Source organism: Canis aureus, chromosome 16 (genome assembly GCF_053574225.1).
Source record: "Canis aureus isolate CA01 chromosome 16, VMU_Caureus_v.1.0, whole genome shotgun sequence".
NCBI classification, from domain to species: domain Eukaryota; kingdom Metazoa; phylum Chordata; class Mammalia; order Carnivora; family Canidae; genus Canis; species Canis aureus.
Window position 1 is genome coordinate 14,455,766 of NC_135626.1, and position 18,605 is coordinate 14,474,370.

At 37.4% G+C, this 18,605-nt stretch overlaps 1 protein-coding gene across 3 annotated transcripts in view; it reads right to left on the reverse strand.

Annotated features, from left to right (window-relative positions):
• PAFAH1B1 (platelet activating factor acetylhydrolase 1b regulatory subunit 1) overlaps positions 1-18,605 on the reverse strand; it is an 82,789-nt gene that overhangs the window by 23,012 nt on the left and 41,172 nt on the right. For all 3 annotated transcript variants that reach the window (XM_077851711.1, XM_077851713.1, XM_077851712.1), the window contains 3 exons: positions 2,069-2,153; positions 1,737-1,811; positions 686-892 (listed from right to left, as the gene is read on the reverse strand). In XM_077851711.1, the coding sequence (XP_077707837.1) occupies positions 686-892; positions 1,737-1,811; positions 2,069-2,153 (367 nt within the window). The remainder of the gene's footprint in view (positions 1-685; positions 893-1,736; positions 1,812-2,068; positions 2,154-18,605) is intronic.

The following is an 18,605-nucleotide window of genomic DNA, read 5'->3' on the forward strand; positions in this document are numbered from 1 at the left end:
GTCTTAGCAACTTACATTTTCTTAGTAATACCTCTATAAATGAAACTTTTTAAAATCTAGAGCTTAATCTGAAATAAGAGAGAAACCTATCTAAACCTTTTAACGATTTTATTTATCTTTCTGCAGTTAGTTTATATATAACCGTTACTGTATCATGTCTGGATCAAAGGGAATTATAAAAGCAACTTTTTTTCTGGATTAAAAGATAAAACATCAAAATGTGTAAATTTATTGTAAAAAAATACAAAAATGAGAGAAATAGATAGCTTATAAAGTGAAAACCTCCTACATTCCCACATTCCTGGGGAGAACTACTGTTTGGAATCAAAGCTAGTATTTAAAATACATCAAGGAGAATCCAATTTCAGTTAAGTCCCCTACAAAATTCTTTTGCAGAATACATGCACCCCCTAAAGTACTAGTATTGTAATCTCGTATTTTCATCTATTATCTCTGCTTAAAAGCAAGGCACACTTTTATCTTCATTCCCCAAGAACAAAAATTATTCAAGTACTAGGTGACCCATGGTCTAACACTAAATTAGTGACACCCAATTTTCTCAAATTTATCAGTAAAAATCAGAGATTTTTTTAAGGATTTTTAAATTTCTTTTACCTAATTAACTCTAATGCTTTTAACAGTTTTGTACAGTACTGTACATCTTTAATTTTGAAAAAAAAATTACCTTAATTGTAGCATCCTCTGAAGCAGAGACCATAACACTGAACACAGGATGGAAAATTACTCGAGTGACTGGACTCCTGTGACCACTCAATGCATATTTTTCTGGTGGACGGGGAATCCACTCTTTTGGGTCTCGTTTCTGACCAAGGGGTCCACCTGACGTAAATTCTTCTTTTGCTTCATTTAGTTTTGATTCTAATTCCATAACCTTGAGAAGAAACACAAAGTTATATACAGATAAATTCCAATAAAAAGAATATATTTGATATGTTTAAAAACTGCCTTTAGTTTGCATCTGTGTATGTAGGATACTTGAAAAAATTTCAGTAATTTACAAAGCATTCAACAAATTTAACTAAAAATGATCTATATGATAATATCATCAAAATTTTGTTAGTATAACAAAAATGGAATGAAAAAGATTCACTATGATTGTGTCAGCTACTTAACTAAAAAAAATTTCAATATATATCAATTAGAGGAAGAGCAGTGCAATAAAGCTAACATTTATTGAGCATCTGCGTGCTAGGTTAACTTTTCTAAGAGCTTTTTATGGATTAACTTACATTATAACAATGTTATTTATTCTAACTTTGGCTACTAAAAGTATAAATTAAAAAAAAAAAAAGTATAAATTTAGGGCCAGAGTAATATTTGTTGCCTTCATTTCACAGATAAAAATAAAAGCGCAGAGATGAAAATGACTTCTCTAAGAGCACACTTTAGTGCCCTTTCCCCAGCATCATATTGGCTACATGCTTTCTTCCCATCTAAATGCACAAATGAGTTTTTTCAGTATCAATTCTTTGTGAAGTCAGGGTTCTGTAGATTCACTGGAGCCAGTATCTGGGTTGCATTTGTTAGCATGTATTAGCAATGACCTGTCTAGGTCAAAGATTTTTTTTAATGCATTAAAAATTATTTTTATTGGCCATGCAGAATAACTGATGTTAATATTTTCAGAAAGTTTATGTAAAAATCACTCTAAATACAAGTTACTTTATTTATTTAATTTTTTTACAAGTTACTTTAAAGAAAGAAGACGGAGATACCTTCTTTTGTAATCTAATAACAGATGTCCATTTTTTTTCCAAAAGACCAGCATATTTCTTATCTAATTCTTCATTCTAGAGAAAAAAAAAAAAAAGAGAGAACCTTTTGACAAATGGCTCAAAGTCATTCAGACCTTTCACCTAAAGCCCAAATGTTACTAAATATATGATTATAGAAAAAAAAGGGAAGGGGAGTAAAAACCCAGGGCCAAAGTAAACCACATAACAAATGATGAGATTTGTGAATAACTGATAGGACTGTTAACAAATGACACATGAGTAAAATCCACTTATTAACTATACTATGAAAAACTGTAAAAAGGCAAACATACCATATCTAATTCAGCTTCCTTTTTAAAAACTGAATATGCCTCTTCATAGCCATTTGAACGAAGATAATCTGCTATAGCTCGATTTCTGAAAAAAAAAAAAAATTCAAATGACTTCTAACAAAATCTGATTTTTAAAAAAAATTTTATTTATTCATTTATTTTAAAGAGAAAGAGTGTGTGCGCATGCAAGTGGGTGGAGAGGCAGAAGGAGAGGAACAAGCAGACTAGGCTTGATCCTAGGACCTCGAGATCAAAATCAAGAGTTGGAAAGTCAACCAAATGAGCCACCCAGGGGCTCCACAAAATCTGATTTCTATATTAAATATTTAAAATCTCATAAATCTTAAGACATTCTTTTAAAAGTATTCCCTTCCAAATCACACAGGTATTTCACAAAAAAAGAAACCCTCCCCCAAGGCCTCTAAAACATCTAGTTCTGTCATAGTATATCCAAAGTATTAAAACATTATTCTTGAGATTTTATGTATTGTTTACCTTACAAGATGCAGGCACTCTACAAATCAAGATATGGCTTACAGAACAGCTATCGATTTGACAGTAATCATCAATTTTGTTCATATTTACATTCTGCCTTACTTTACTATTTATGCTAGCAGATGCTCACAGACTAGCAACTGAAATTTACATTTGCACAGAAAATTGTTGTGATAAATTATAATTAATAAGTATTTAATATCAGAGATAACTTTAAACCATTAGAGTGGAAAAGGACACAAGCTATAACTTAGTATAGTATCACAGAATGAGACATTTATTTAGAATTAAAAGAACCTGAAGGTTAGAAAAGCTGAATTAGCAGGTGCCTCTTCATGCTCTCATAATCTTTCAAAGAGAAAATCAGCTACCTCCCTCCTAAAGCAACCTATTCCAATGTCTCTCAACTTTCTTGAGCCTTAAGTACCACTGTGACAGAAATAGTAGTTTGGGATTTCCTTTAAAACATTTTAATTTAAATAACTAGAAAGCTAACATATATCCAAGGTTAAACAAAATTTAAATCTGTTTTAAGTATACAATATCTTTTCTACCACTGACCCCCAATATTCCATTCCTGAGGTACTTAATCAGTGTTTTGTATATTCAGAGACAATCTACCTACACATTCTTGCATAGTCTAGAGATAATCAGTATTTGTTTCTTAAACAAACTGCAGCACACTACAAATGTCTTACACACAATGTCACATAAACTCAATTTTAGCCATCATTCTTTACCAGCAGACATAAACCTGCCTTAAAAAAAATATTGTATTCCATTACATACACTTTTACTACCACAAACAATACTGCTATGACTACTCTTTCAAAGCCACTGCCCACCCAATGCTTTATAAACACTCTAGTAATATTGTAGAATTGGTGGAATCAAGTTTAATTCAATAGCAGGTTAAAAGTAAAACAAGCAGTGGAGGAAGATAATAGGGAATTACATCAAACATTTTATATTCCAGGTAATTATTAGTATACCAGATTAAAGCATTAACTAGTGGAAGACAGGGTTCAAGCACATCACATTCATGAACACGGGGCTGAGGAAAGATAAATTCTTACTATTATTCTGAATCTGTGTCTGTGTCCTGCTCATATCATACAGCCTATACCTTCTGGCCTGTTCTCACTAGTGGATAACTTGATTCATAAGTACCTTCTTTACATGAAACTGAAATCTACTTCATCTTAATTTCCACCAAGTAGTTTACCTGGGCCTTCCAAAACAATACAAAATAGGAAGGCAATGGATCTTTCAAAATATTCCATCAAATACTATGTTGTCAGAGCCTATGTTACAAGCCTTCAATAAAAGTATATTTCCCTTGGTTAGAATACCCCAAATAATAAAGGAAACAAAGAAGTTAAAAGACATATCTATTTCTTAGCTTTATTTTCTTCTTTAAAAATGTCAAGGGTAAACAAATCATATATAGTACTTGTAAATATTTAATGTTCCTAACCTAGCTCCAGTCTTACCCTCAGGTCAAGCCCTAATGCCTGAAACTTTGCCTGAAGATGCTGCACACAGCTCACAATACTGAAGCTCATATAATAGATAATACATATATACACGTAATACATGCACAAATTATAACAATTATGATCTTAATGGACTTATTTTTTATAAAGATAGATAAATGGTGGTACTTTTCCAGATAAGAACAGTTAAAGGAAAAAATGCAAAATGACTATTCCTCTTAATTAAAAAAAAAAGTCCCAACATTTTCAGATTATCATTGCTAAGCCCTCAGTATAATCTTCTCATACCATGTTCTTTGCCCATAAATTCACATCACCATGTATGCATTATAAAGGAAATGGCTTTTAATCAAGTAACTCGTTCATTTAGTTCACCATTTCTTGAAAATCTTGCCTTGTCAGTAATCTATGATATCACAGTTATTAATATTCAAACACAATATTCTTTAAAGATTTTATGTGAGACACACACACACAGCGAGCGAGTGTGTGCACACCAGTTGGGGGGGACAGAGGAAGAGGGAGAAGCAGACTCCCCGTAGATCAGGGAGCTGGATGCCAGGCTCCATTCCAGAACCCTGAGATCACAATCTGAGCTCAAGGTAGATGCTTAGCCGAATGAGTCATCCAGGTGGCCCTCAGACACAATATTCTATGATGTAGATGTACCAAATTTTATTTAAGCAATTATCTACTGTTGGATTTTAAGGTTGTTTATAATTTTTCACCATTATACACAATGCTGCAAATAAACATTCATATAAAGCCTTTTACATGTCTTTACATTAGAGTCAAAAGATGCTACAGATTGGATATGTGTGTGTCATCCCCCCACCCTCCTCAATTCTTTTTTTTTTTTAAACAATGCTTGTTATTACTATTTTTTTAAATTTTTATTTATTTATGATAGTCACACAGAGAGAGAGAGAGGGAGGCAGAGACACAGGCAGAGGAAGAAGCAAGCCCCATGCACCAGGAGCCTGACGTGGGATTCAATCCCGGGTCTCCAGGATCGTGCCCTGGGCCAAAGGTAGGCGCCAAACCGCTGTGCCACCCAGGGATCCCCCCCCTCCTCAATTCTTATGTTCAAACCTAATATGGTATCTGGAGATGGGGCTTTTGGAGGTACTTAGGTCATTAGGGCAGAGTCCTCCTGAATGCGATTAGTGCCCTTATAAAAAGTGACTATGGAACCAGGAAGCAAATCTGCTAGTGCCTTGAAACTGGACTTCTCAGAAATAAATCTCTGTTATTTATAAGCCACCCAAGTTTGTTTGTTTGTTTATTTTTTAATATTTTATTTATTCATGAGAGACAGAGAAAGAAAGAAAGAAAGAAAGAAAGAAAGAAAGAAAGAAAGAAAGAAAGAAAGAAAGAAGAGGAGAGGAGAGGAGAGGAGAGGAGAGGAAAGAAAGAAAAGAAAAGAAAGAAAAGAAAAAAGAAAAGAAAAGAAAAAAAGAAAAGAAAAGAGAAAAGAAAAGAAAAGAAAGAAAAGAAAGAAAAGAAAGAAAAGAAAAGAAAAGAAAAGAAAAGAAAAGAAAAGAAAAGAAAAGAAAAGAAAAGAAAAGAAAAGAAAAAAAAGAAAGGGAGAGAGGCAGAGACACAGGTAGAGGGAGAAGCAGGCTCCATGCAGGGAACCCGACACAGGACTCGATCCCAGGACTCCAGGATCACGCCCTGGGCCGAAGGCAGACGCTCAATTGCTGAGCCACCTAAGTTTATAATATTTTTTAAGAGTAGCCTGAATAAAGACAAAAAGTTATATACATTTTTAGGACATTTTGATAGCTACTAAAAATTTGTTCCCCAGGGTTGTACCGATTTATATTCGTATCAATAGTTGTGAATGTCATCTCTTTACCATTTTTACTTTTCAAACATTTGGGTTAGCATTTACTGACTTAAAAAAACCCAAGTTTTTATCCTTTGATTCTGCTTATGTAACTTTTATAAAAAGTGGACTAGAGGGCAGCCCCGGTGGCTTAGCGGTTTAGCGCCACCTTCAGCCTGGGGCATGATCCTGGAGACCCCGGACTGAGTCCCACTTTAGGCTCCCTGCATGGAGCGTGCTTTTCCCTCTGCCTGTGTCTCTGCCTCTCTCTCCGTCTGTGTTTCTCATGAATAAATAATTTTTTAAAAATGGACTGACTAGGTATTAAATTTTTAAAACTTCTGCAATATTTCTAAGTTCTATGTAGCTTAACCCAACATCTGCATTTTGTTTTTTTAAAGACTTTAGTTTTTTGAGAGAGACAATGAGCATACAGTGAGCAGGGAGAGGGGTAGAGGAAGAGAGACCCAAAGCAGACTTCTGACAAGTGTGGAACCCAACAGAGGGCTCAATCTCATGACCTAGAGATCATGACCTGAGCCAAAATAAAGGGTTGGACACTCAACAGACTGAGCCACCCAGGGGCCCCTCAATATCTGCATTTTTTTTTTCAAATTTTTATTTATTTATGATAGTCACAGAGAGAGAGAGAGGAGGCAGAGACACAGGCAGAGGGAGAAGCAGGCTCCATGCACCGGGAACCCGACATGGGATTCGATCCCGGGTATCTGGGATCGCGCCCTGGGCCAAAGGCAGGCGCCAAACCGCTGGGCCACCCAGGGATCCCCAATATCTGCATTTTAAAGATGTTGTGCTGTGTGGTGTGGCAAATGCAATTAATTAAAAAGATGGAGGTGATTCCAAATGTGTGTAAAGCAGCACCCCATTATAGTTGTATGTCACATTTATATTTTTCATAAAATGTTATAATTTAAAAAACATTCACTGTCTCTTTTGATCCTAAAACAATCCAGTTAAAGTAGGTAGAAAAGTATATTACCCCTATATTACATATTGGCACACTGATTTATCAAGGCCACAAAACTAGGAAGTAGTGAAATAATCTAGGATAATAATTCCAAAAAACATTTACTGAGTAGATGGGGAACATATTGGCTAGGCAGGTAGAGAGAGCTCTGCACCTCCCTCCTTAATTAGAGTGGTTCTATTTTTCTCTATTTCTATATATATTTTTTAGTAAGTGCTTAAAAATGCACTTTTAATGGGGTGCACCTGGGTGGCACTGTCAGTTAAGCATTCCAACTCTTGGTTTCAGCTCAGGTCATGATCTACGGTAGTGAGATCGAGGCCCACATCAGACCCTCTCTGCTCATTGTGGAGTCTGCTTACGACTCTCTCTCCCTCTCCTGCTGAATCCCCACCTCCAGCGCACATAAACTCTAAAATATATAAATAAATATTTTTTAAAAAAAGCATTTATACTGCTTTTTTGTTTTTTCTTAAAGATTTTTATTTACTTACTTGACAGAGAGTGAGCAAGCACAAGCAAAGGAAGCAGCAGGCAGAAGGAGAGAGAGAAGCAGGCTTCTCTCTGATGTGGGGCTCAATCCCAGGACCCTGGGATCACAATCTGAGCTGAAGGCGGACAGACATTTAACTGACTGAACCATCCAGGCACTCCAACCACTCCAACTTATACTGCTCTTTAAAAAGCCCTACACCCATACCCTTGAAGCCAAAAATGACTCACACTTTTAACCACTAGACTTTTGTTTTGGTAATTGACTAGACGTGAGAGATGGGAAAACACAGTTAATTCACAAGTTTCTAGTGAATTGTAGTATCATTCACATGGAAAGAAAACACAGGGAAAAAAGAGAAAGAAGAAAAAGAGATAAGAATATAATAAGTTCAGTTTTAAACCTTCTGACTTGAAGTAGCTATATTTAAAGATACTTAAGAGGTAATGAGATATACAGATCATGGCTTGAGATAGGCTTTAAAAAGGGGATTTGGTAAAATAGCAAACAGGGAGCAGTGATTCAAACCACATAAGTGGTGAAAGACAATTCAGAAGAAGGTATATAATAGGGGCAAAAAAAAAAAAAAAAAAAAAGGAGACCAGAATATAACTGATGGAACCTTGACAAATACTAACACTTAAGAACAAAGAGTCTGGATGGCTCAGTCAGTTAAGCATCTGACTCCTAGTTTTTGGCTCAGGTCATGATCTCAGGGTCCTGAGATCAAACCCTACACCAGTCTCCTCCCTTGGTAGGGAGTCTGCTGGAGATTCTCTCTCTTTTTCTGTCTCCCTCTACCACTCCCCGAACTAATGCACATGTGCTCTCTAAAATCAATAAACCTTTTTTTTTTTGTAAAAAAAAAAAAAAAAAAAAAAAAAGACAATTAGAGATGTCAGCAAAGCAATGGAGAAGGAAGCTTCAAAGAAATGGTGATGGGGGCAGCCTCGGTGGCACAGCGGTTTAGTGCCGCCTGCAGCCCAGGGCATGATCTTGGGAGTCCCGGGATCGAGTCCCACGTCAGGCTCTCTGCATGGAGTCTGCTTCTCCCTCTGCCTGTGTCTCTGCCTCCCTCTCTCTGCATCTCTATGAATAAATAAAATCTTAAAAAAAAAAAAAAAAAAACACTGATGGACAGCAGTGACAAACACATGAGAGAGGTCAAAGTAAGTCTAAAAGGTGCCCAAGGAACCTGACACTAAGAGGTCCCTGTCTACTTCAGCAAGCATAGTTTCAGAACCTCAAGTGGCCTCAGTACTTCCATTCCACAATAAGGTTTCAAATAAGCAATATAAAACACTGGAGTTGGGGAGCAGCAGTAAGTTTTGAGAATATCAGGGATAGACTCTCTTTTTATTTAATGAGGGTAAATGCTTGGTTAATATGATATATGAGAGTAGGTTTGGAAAGAGATATCACAAGGCATTAATATAATAATATACAACAACCAAAGGGCAAAATACATATACAGAAATATAGCAAACAACTTAGAACTTAAGTTTAAATAAGTCTCATGCCATTAGAGATAGTTGAACCTAGTGAATGCAGAACTTCTACCAGGGAAGGTGTATCACTATCACTTAAAATAAGGGTAAGGTAAGAGAATCTCTTGGATCTAACAGCCTAACGACACTTCTAGAGTTTGCTAATTCCAGTTGTTAATCTAGAGTTGATTTTCATCAGTTTTATTAAGAATGGAAGACTTTTTAAAAGTTTTTATTTATTTACTAATGAGAGACCCAGAGTGAGAGGCAGAGACATAGGAAGAGGGAGGAGAAGCAGGCTCCGTGCAGGGAGCCCGATGTGGGACTCTATCCCAGGACTCCCAGATCACACCCTGGGCCGAAGGCAGATGCTAAACCACGGAGCCACACAGGGATCCCTAACAATTTTGGTCCTAATGACCATATCTTGTTAATATTTTTTTTAAAAAACACTTTTTTATTTGAGAGAGAGAGAGAGAAAGAGAGAGACAGAGACAGAGAGAGAGGCAGAGAACCAGGCAGAGGGAGAAGCAGGCTCCATGCAGGGAGCCAGATGTTGGACTCGATCCAGGGACTCCAGGATCATACTCTAGGCCAAAGGCAGGCGCTAAACCACTGAGCCACCCAGGGATCCCTAACAATTTTGGTCCTGATGACCATATCTTGTTTATCTTTTTTTTTTTTTTTTAAAGATTTTATTTATTAGAGAGAGTGAGCAGGAGAGAGAGGGAAGATAATTTGAAGCAGACTCTCAGCTGAGTGCACAGCCCAACATGGAGCTCAATCCCATGACCACAAGATAACCTGATTCAAAACTAAGAGAGTCAAAAACAAAACAAAACAAAACAAAAAAAAAACTAAGAGAGTCAGGGACGCCTGAGTGGCTCAGGAGTTGAGCGTCTGACTTTTGCTCAGGGCATGATCCTGGGGTCCTGGGATCAGGTCCCATATTAGGCTCCCTGCATGGAGAGCCTACTTCTTCCTCTGTGTCTCTGCTTCTCTCTCTCATGAATAAATTAAAAATAAAATCTTAAAAAAAAAAAAAAGAGTCGGAGCCTGACTGAGCTACCTAGGTGCCCCTAGTTTATCTTTAAAGATGCTTACACTTACTTCATTCTTGTTAACAAATGCTGAAATACAGTTTTTGAAACAATCAGCAATTTTGAAATTTTTGATTCAAATTCACAAATGAATTGTGTTTTGGTTTACTGGTTTATTGTTTTGAAGGGTCTATCATGAATAACAGGAAAAAATACCAGTACTCTTTCATTCTAGAGTGGCATTATTTATTATTTGGAATGATCAGAATATGATGCATTCTACTGAATGAAATATTTCAATTAAAAATCAATTTTCGGGATGCCTGGGTGGCTCAGTGGTTGAGTGTCTGCCTTTGGCTCAGGGCGTGATCCTGGGGTCATGGGATTGAGGCCTGCATTGGGCTCCCCGCAGGGAGCCTGTTTCTGTCTCTGCCTCTCTCTGTGTGACTCTCATGAATAAATAAATCTAAAATAAATAAAAATAAAAATAAATTTTCAAAAAATAAAAAGACTGGGGGTGCCTGGGTGTTAAGTGTTTGACTCCAGATTTTGACTTTGGTCATGATCTCAGAGTGGTGGCACTGAGTCCCATGTGAGGAGTCCCTCTCTCTCCTCTGCTTGCACTGTTTCAGATAAATAAATACAATCTTAAAAACTATTCAAAAAATAAAATATAACACAAACAGAACATTTAAACCCCCCTTTGAAAACTCAGAAGGCCCCTTTTAATATTTTACTTCAAGGCAATACTTAGAAACTTTAGTGATCATTGTATGGGAAAAGTGATATTATAGGCAACATGGTCATAGGCTCTATGATTATCAACTTTTTAAAGTTTAAAAAGCAGCAGAATGTCAAGCATAAACTGGAGAAAAGCAATATATTAAGAAGTTTATATTTAAAAACACAGTTGAGGGCAGCCCGGGTAGCTGAGTGATTTGGTGCCGCCTTCGGCCCAGGGCATGATCAGGGCATACTGGTAATGAATCCCACGTCAGGCTCCCTGCATGGGGCCCACTTCTCCCTCTGCCTGTGTCTCTGCCTCTCTCTATCTCTCATGAATGGATAAATAAAATCTTAACCCCCCACAGTTGACCCTCTATACAACATGATGTCTTGAACCGTGTGAGTCTACTTAATATTGTGTGACTTTTTTTTTTCAGTACATACAGTATAGTCTGGTAAAGAGATTTACTCTTCCGTACGATTCGCATCCCCCTCCTTTTTCTGACAGAAAGATACTACACAAGCAGGGCAGAGGGTGAGAGGGAATCCCAAGCCGTTCCTCACTCAGGACAGAGCCTGACTCAAGGCTTGATTTCACAACACTGAGATCATGACCTGAGCTGAAATCAAGAGCCAGACACCCAACTGACTGAGCCACTCAAGCACCGCCCTTATAATTTTCTTAATAACTCTTTCCTCTCTCTAGCTTACTTTATTTTAAGAATATAGTATTTAGGGATCCCTGGGTGGCGCAGCGGTTTGGCGCCTGCCTTTGGCCCAGGGCACGATCCTGGAGACCCAGGATCGAATCCCACATCAGGCTCCCAGTGCATGGAGCCTGCTTCTCCCTCTGCCTGTGTCTCTGCCTCTCTCTCTGTGTGTCTATCATGAATAAATAAATAAAATCTTAAAAAAAAAAAAAAAAGAATATAGTATTTAATATACACAACATACAAAATATGTGTTAGTCAACGGTTGATGTTATCAGTAAGGCTGCTGTTCAACAGTATGCTATAGTAGTTAGGTTTTAGGAGGAGTCAAAAGTTATACATTGATTTTCAACTAAGCAAAGGGTCAGAACCCCAACACCCATATTGTTCAAGGGTCAACTATATTTACTTTAAGGTCGATGAAAAAATATGTATGTTTATGTATATAAAAACCTGAAATTGAGAGTATGTGAATTACAGTTACATTCTTATTTCAGCCCCAGCATCTAATTCATTATTTTGCTTTTGTTGCCTGGGATGAAGAAAATTCTACTTCACACAGGTAAGTGGTATATGCAGTAACTAGATTTAAACAACTCAACTGAGATCTCTGAGTATTCTTCAATTAAACTGAGCCAAAATATTTTAAAATGGGAAATACCTATTTGAAAACTGAACCACTAACAAGATCTAAACATTGCTCTTGTTTCTATTAGATCCTAAAGACAGACAAAACGTGTTCAAAACTTTAAACCTTAAAACTACCAGTAATAGGATATTGCCATGATGCAAACTATTGTGCCTACAACTTGTCTTTACAACTATTTCCAACATGATGACAATGTGTACCTATGCTAGAGCCTTGTGTGGCATCTAACTCAACTCCATGAACATGTGTAGCTGTAGTGTATTCCAAGGTACAATTTTACATATACAGGTAAGTACAGATCTTTATTATTATTATTATTTTTTTAAGATCAGGGCAGAACAACTTTCTAATCAATGCTAAATATATATAATATTCAAACATATGCACAGGAGAAACCTGAACACCTCAATAGCAGAGGTTAGTTTTTCAAAGCAAAATACAGCTTTAAGATACATTATAGTCATGAAAAGACATGGAGAAACCTTAAATGCATATTGCCAAGTCAAAGAAGTCATTCTGAAAAGGCTAAATACCATATGAGTTCAAATTTCTGGAGATGGCAAAACTATGGAGACAGTAAAAAGATCAGGATCTTTTCTCCAAGGGATGGACAAATAGATGGAGCCCTAGGGAATTTTAGGGCAGTGAAGCTATATATAAGTACAGCAAAATTAAGAGGTTAAAGAAAATTAACTTTAATGTGTTGATCAGAATTAGCTAACAAAGATAAACAATAAATTATCCAAAAAGTGTTTCAGATCACTTTATGAAGATTGTCAGTTCACCGGAAGAGGATCTGGAAAGTTGAAAGGCAACATGCTTCAGGGCAAAGGATATAATGGTATGACAGAAAGGTGTTCTAAGACAGCACACTTAATTTCACTATCCCAACTTACTCTTTCCCACAAATAAAACTATCCTCAAAGATGACTAAGAAGAAAGGATGTAACTTAGAGTCCATGAACGTTTTCTTAAGAGAAGAGGAAAAGTGTGCATGGCTGACTCAGTACAGCATGCAACTCCTGATCTCAAGGTTGTAGATTCGAGCCCTACACTGAGCTTGACGATTATTTAAAAATCTTTTTTAAAAAAGGGAAAAGAAAAAGAAAAAAAAAAGGAAAAGAGAAGGGGGAAAACTAACAAAGCAAATAAAATACAGGAATGCATTCTTTAGAGAGGAAGAATAACCCCAGAAAGACGTGGAAAATCATATAACTTTATACTCTCAAACAAAATCTATGGTAACATAAAACTAAATATATAAAAAGAAAAGGAATCCAAAGATATGATATGATATAGCCAAATAGAATAAAAGAAAATTTCCCTAAAATAAAGAACACTCAAAATCTAGCTTGGTGAATATAAACACAGGAGAAAAAAGCCACTATGGATAAGCAGGCAGAAAAGTAAGGAGAAATACCAGGCTAAACTAAAACTTCTCCATTGCAAATCCTTTTCTTTTCTTTTTTTTTTTAAGGATTTTATTTACTTATTCATGAGATACGAGGGTGGGGAGTGGGGGGAGGCAGAGACACAGGCAGAGGGAGAAGCAGGCTCCATGCAGGGAGCCTGCCGTGGGACTCCATCCCGGGACTCCAAGATAACGCCCTGAGCCAAAGGCAGACGCTCAACCGTTGACCTATATGCCTATTCCAAAAATACTGTACTTAACTACCTTTACAGCAATGTTTAGATATCTGGTACAATTAGTTCCTTTCTCAATGATATTTTAAAAATTTATATGTAACTATTTTTCTTCTTTTTTCTCTTCCAGAAGAATTTCAGAATCAAGCTAGTCAAATTCATGAAAAAATCTGTTTGGATTTTAATTGGTATTGTGTATTTAACTTTATTAATATTTGGGAACTCTGACATCTTTCCATTATTCGCTTTTTTTTCCCCACTAGAAACAGGGCAAAGAAATCTTTTTTTTTTTTTTTTTTTTTAAGAAATCTTTTCTACAACGTTACTCAGTAACAAAAACTATTTTTGTATGCCATCTTATTTCTGGACACCAATTAAATCCAGTAATTCTAATTGTTGATTCTCTGATTTTTTTTTTTAAGATTTTTATTTATTTATTCATAGAGACAGAGAGAGAGAGAAAGAGAAAGAGAGAGAGGCAGAGGGAGAAGCAGGCTCCATGCAGGGAGCCCGACGTGGGACTCGATCCCGGGCCTCCAGGATCATACCCCAGGCTGCAGGCGGCACTAAACCGCTGCGCCACAGGGGCTGCCCATGATTTTTATTTTTTTAAGATTTTATTTATTTGAGAGACTGAGAGCATAAGCAGGGGGGTTGGGAGGGGAGAGGGAGAAATAAGACTCCTTGCTGATCAGGGAGCCCGTGATGCAGAGTCCTCCAGTCCTCCATCCCAGGACCCTGAGATCATGACTTGAGCTAAAGGCTGACAACCAACTGAGTCACCCAGGGACACCTCTCTCTTTGATTTTCTATATAGATGCTAGCACTTACAAGTAAGTTTGTTTTCTTCCTTTCCAATAGTTCTATCTAGTTCTTTTTGTTGCCTTATTGCATTGGTTAGATTGTCAAGTCCAAGTTTTTTTTTTTTTTTTTTTTTAAAGATTTTATTTTATTTATTCATAGAGACAGAGAGAAAGGCAGAGACACAGGCAGAGGAAGAAGCAGGCACCACACAGAAAGCCTGACGTGGGACTCGATCCCAGGTCTCCAGGATCACGCCCCGGGCTGCAGGCAGCACTAAACTGCTGTGCCACCGGGGCTGCCTGTCAAGTCCAAGTTTAATGGTATCAGAAGCATGGTTACTCTGGCCTTGTTCTTGACTTTCTTGGAAATGTACCTTAATATCTCCAGTATTTTCTGTAAATTTCAGGTAGAGAGACTCAATCTCAAGTTAAGAAAATATCCTTCCTCCTTTTCTAAGAAAAAACAAATTTTTAAAAAGATCTTAAGTAATCTTTACACCCAATGTGGGGCCCGAACTTACAACCCAGAGTTCGAGTCGCATGCTCTACTGAACCAGCCAGGCATCACTTTAAGAAATTTTTAACAATCCTGGGGCATCTGGGTAGCTCAGTCAGTTGAGCATCTGACTCTTGATTCTCACCTCAGGTCTTATCTTGGGGCTCCACACCCAATGTGGAGCCTACATAAAAGAAAAAGAAATTAACAAAAGTGGGTATTAAAAATATTTCTTTATCTTTTGCTGAGAATATGATTTTTCTCCTACTATTAATGTAGTAATTACATTAATAGGTTTTTTTTCATTAATAGTTTTCTTAAGGTTGCAACCTCTTATGTTCTTGGCATATATCATACTTGGCCATAATTAACTTTTTTCATATGTATAACATACTCATTTGTTACATTATTTTATATTTTTTATCTGAATTGATATAAAAATTAGCTTGTAATGTTCTTTATTATTATCCTCTTACCTAGTGTTAATGGCGCTATCCTAGCCTCATAAAATAAGCTCTTAAGTATTCCACCTTTTTCTATGGTGTGGAAGACCATCTGGAAAGTTACTGGTCCTTAAAGAATTAGGGTATTTACTTATTAGAAAGTAAATACCTTAGGCTTAGAAACTGCCTGGACTTGATGTCTCTAGCTATCTTTACAATTTCCTCTAAAGTTAATAATCTATTCAAGTTTTCAACTTCTTCCTGAAGCAATTTTACTGATGATTTTCTTAGAAAATCACCCTGGTAATTCAGATTTTCAAATTTAATAGAACATTTTCATAATTTTGAAAATCACCTCTGAGTTCATTTTATGTTGCATTTCTCACTACTATATTGTTCATTTGTGCCTTTTCTCCTTATTCATCAGTTTTATTTTATGGTTTTCTTAAAAGCTAATTTTTAGGGGTTTCTGGCTGGCTCAGCAGGTGAACGTCTGTCTTAGGCTCAGGTCATGATCCTGGGGTCCTGGGATCAAGTCCTGCATTGGGCTCCCTGCAGGGAGCCTGCTTCTCCTTCTGTGTCTCTACCTCTGTCTCGCTCATGAATAAATAAAATCTTAAAAAAGAAAGAAAAGCTAGTTTTTAATTTTGCTAATCAAGTTTATCAAGTTATATTTTCTATGTTACTAATTTATGCTTTTTAAAAAATATATTAATTCTTTGCCTCTGCTTTCCTTTGGGCTTATTTTGTTGTTCTTATTTTTTTTTTTAAGCTTACTGATTTGTGAGAGAGCGCACACACGCACACGCATGCAAGTATGGTCGCACACAAGTTGGGGAAGTGGCAGAGGGAGAAGGAGAAAGAGAAAGAGAATTTCCAGCAGACTCCCCACTGACTGTGGAGTTCGATCTCACAGCCTTGAGATCGTGATCTGAACTGAAATCAAGAGTTGGTCGCTTAACCTATTGAGCCACTCAGGCACCCCTGTTGTTCTTGAATTTAATGTGTAGGTCACTTCTGACCTTTGGTTGTTTTGTTTTGTTTTAAGATTTTACTTATTTATTCATGAGAGGCACAGAGAGAGAGGCAGAGACACAGGCAGAGGGAGAAACAGGCTCCACGCAGGGAGCCTGACGTGGGACTCGATCCGGGTCTCCCAGATCATGCCCTGGGCTGAAGGCAGTGCTAAACCGCTGAGCGACCCGGGCTGCCCAATGTTTTGGGGTTTTAAAGAACGATTGTATTTATTTGAGAAAGAGCAAGTGAGAGAAAGAGAGAGAGAGAATGAACAGGAGGAAGAGCAGACTCAGAGGGAGAAGCAGACTCCTTACTGAGCAGAGAGCCCTACTTGGGGCTTGAGCCCAGGGGCCCTGAGATTGTGACCAGAACTGAAGGCAGATGCCCAACTGATTGAGCTACCCAGGTGCCCCTCTGACCTTTGGTTTTTTAAGACTCAGACAATCCAATTTTCTGTATGTTATATTGGTTTTTATTTTTATTTATTTATTTATTCATTCATTCATTCATTTATTTATTTATGATAGTCAGAGAGAGAGAGAGAGAGAGAGAGAGGCGAGACACAGGCAGAGGGAGAAGCAGGCTCCATGCAGGGAGCCCGATGCGGGACTCGATCCCAGGACTCCAGGATCAGGCCCTGGGCTGAAGGCAGGTGCTCAATCACTGAGCCACCCAGGGATCCCCTATGTTGGTTTTTATAAATAACCTCATTATTATTGATTTCATTTCCTAAGTTTCATTTTGTTCTCTTAACTCCAAAATATATAGAAAATTTTTAAAAAGATTTTAGTTATCTGAGAAGGGGGGAGAGAGAGAGAGAGAGCAAAGGGGGTGAGGAGCAAAGGGAGAAGGAGAAGGAGAAGCTGACTCCCCACTGGGCAGTGAGCCTGATGCAGGGCTCAATCCCAGGACCCTGAGATCACAACCTGACCACCTGAGCCAAAGGCAGATGCTTAACCAACTGAGCCACCCCAGAAGTATATTTTTAAATGCTCAACCGCTGAACCACCCAGGCGTCCCAAGAATTGTGTATTTATGGAAGCAAGAAAAAAATTAATCTCTAACATGTGAAGACTCATGGAGGTCCCTTTAGGAATCCATCTTGAAAAAGAAACATAATGAAAAAAATCTACCCAACTGACAAGGGTAATCAAAGTAAGAACAGAAAAATGTTTCAAACTCAATCAAATTGTATACATTAAGTATATACAGTTCTTTGTATGTCAATTACATTACAATATACCTGTTAAACCAAAAAGGGAATACAAGAATGGGAAAGTTGTGGAAAAAAGAATTCGGGGTGAGCAACAAATTAAACAAAGTGTAAATATTATCAATGAGGACAACCTAAAAAAAAAAGAAAACTTTCTTCATTTTTCATGGAAGATCAATGGGTAAAATTTCATACAGAAATAGAGGTGTGGGGCACCTGGGTCACTCAGTTGTTGAGCATCTCTTTGGCTCAGGTCACAATCCTGGAGTCCTGGGATAGAGTCCCGCATTGGGCTCCCTGCAGGGAAGCCTGCTTGTCCCTCTGCCTATGTCTCTGCCTCTCTCTGTGTCTCTTATGAATAAATAAATAAAATCTTTAAAAAAAGAAATAGAGGGATCCCTGGGTGGTGCAGCGGTTTGGCGCCTGCCTTTGGCCCAGGGCACGATCCTGGAGACCCGGGATCGAATCCCACATCGGGCTCCCGGTGCATGGAGCCTGCTTCTCCCTCTGCCTGTGTCTCTGCCTCTCTCTCTCTGTGTGACTATCATGAATAAATAAATAAAATCTTTAAAAAAAATAAAATAAAATAAAAAAATAAAAAAAGAAATAGAGGTATAAGCTTATTTTGCTAAAAGTAACTTTGAGATGGGGCACCTGGGTGGCTCAATGGGTTAAGCATTCAACTCTTGATTTCAGCTCAGGTCACTGAGATAGAAAGAGCCCTGCATCTGGCTCCATATTCAGTGGAGTCTACTTTTCTCCTTCTCCCTTTCCCTCTCCCTCTGCACCCGCCCCCACAGACATTCTCTCTCAAATAAAAAAATATATTCTTTTAACAAACAAAAAGTAACTATAAGATGAACAGATAATGCCATTTCCAAATTCACATAAAGACTGACAAAAATTATTAAAAACAGGTTGTAAAATACAGTTCTATTTTACAAATCTTAAGGAAAAAAGATGTGCAAGACATTTTTGTAAATATGTGAAAAGGGATCCCTGGGTG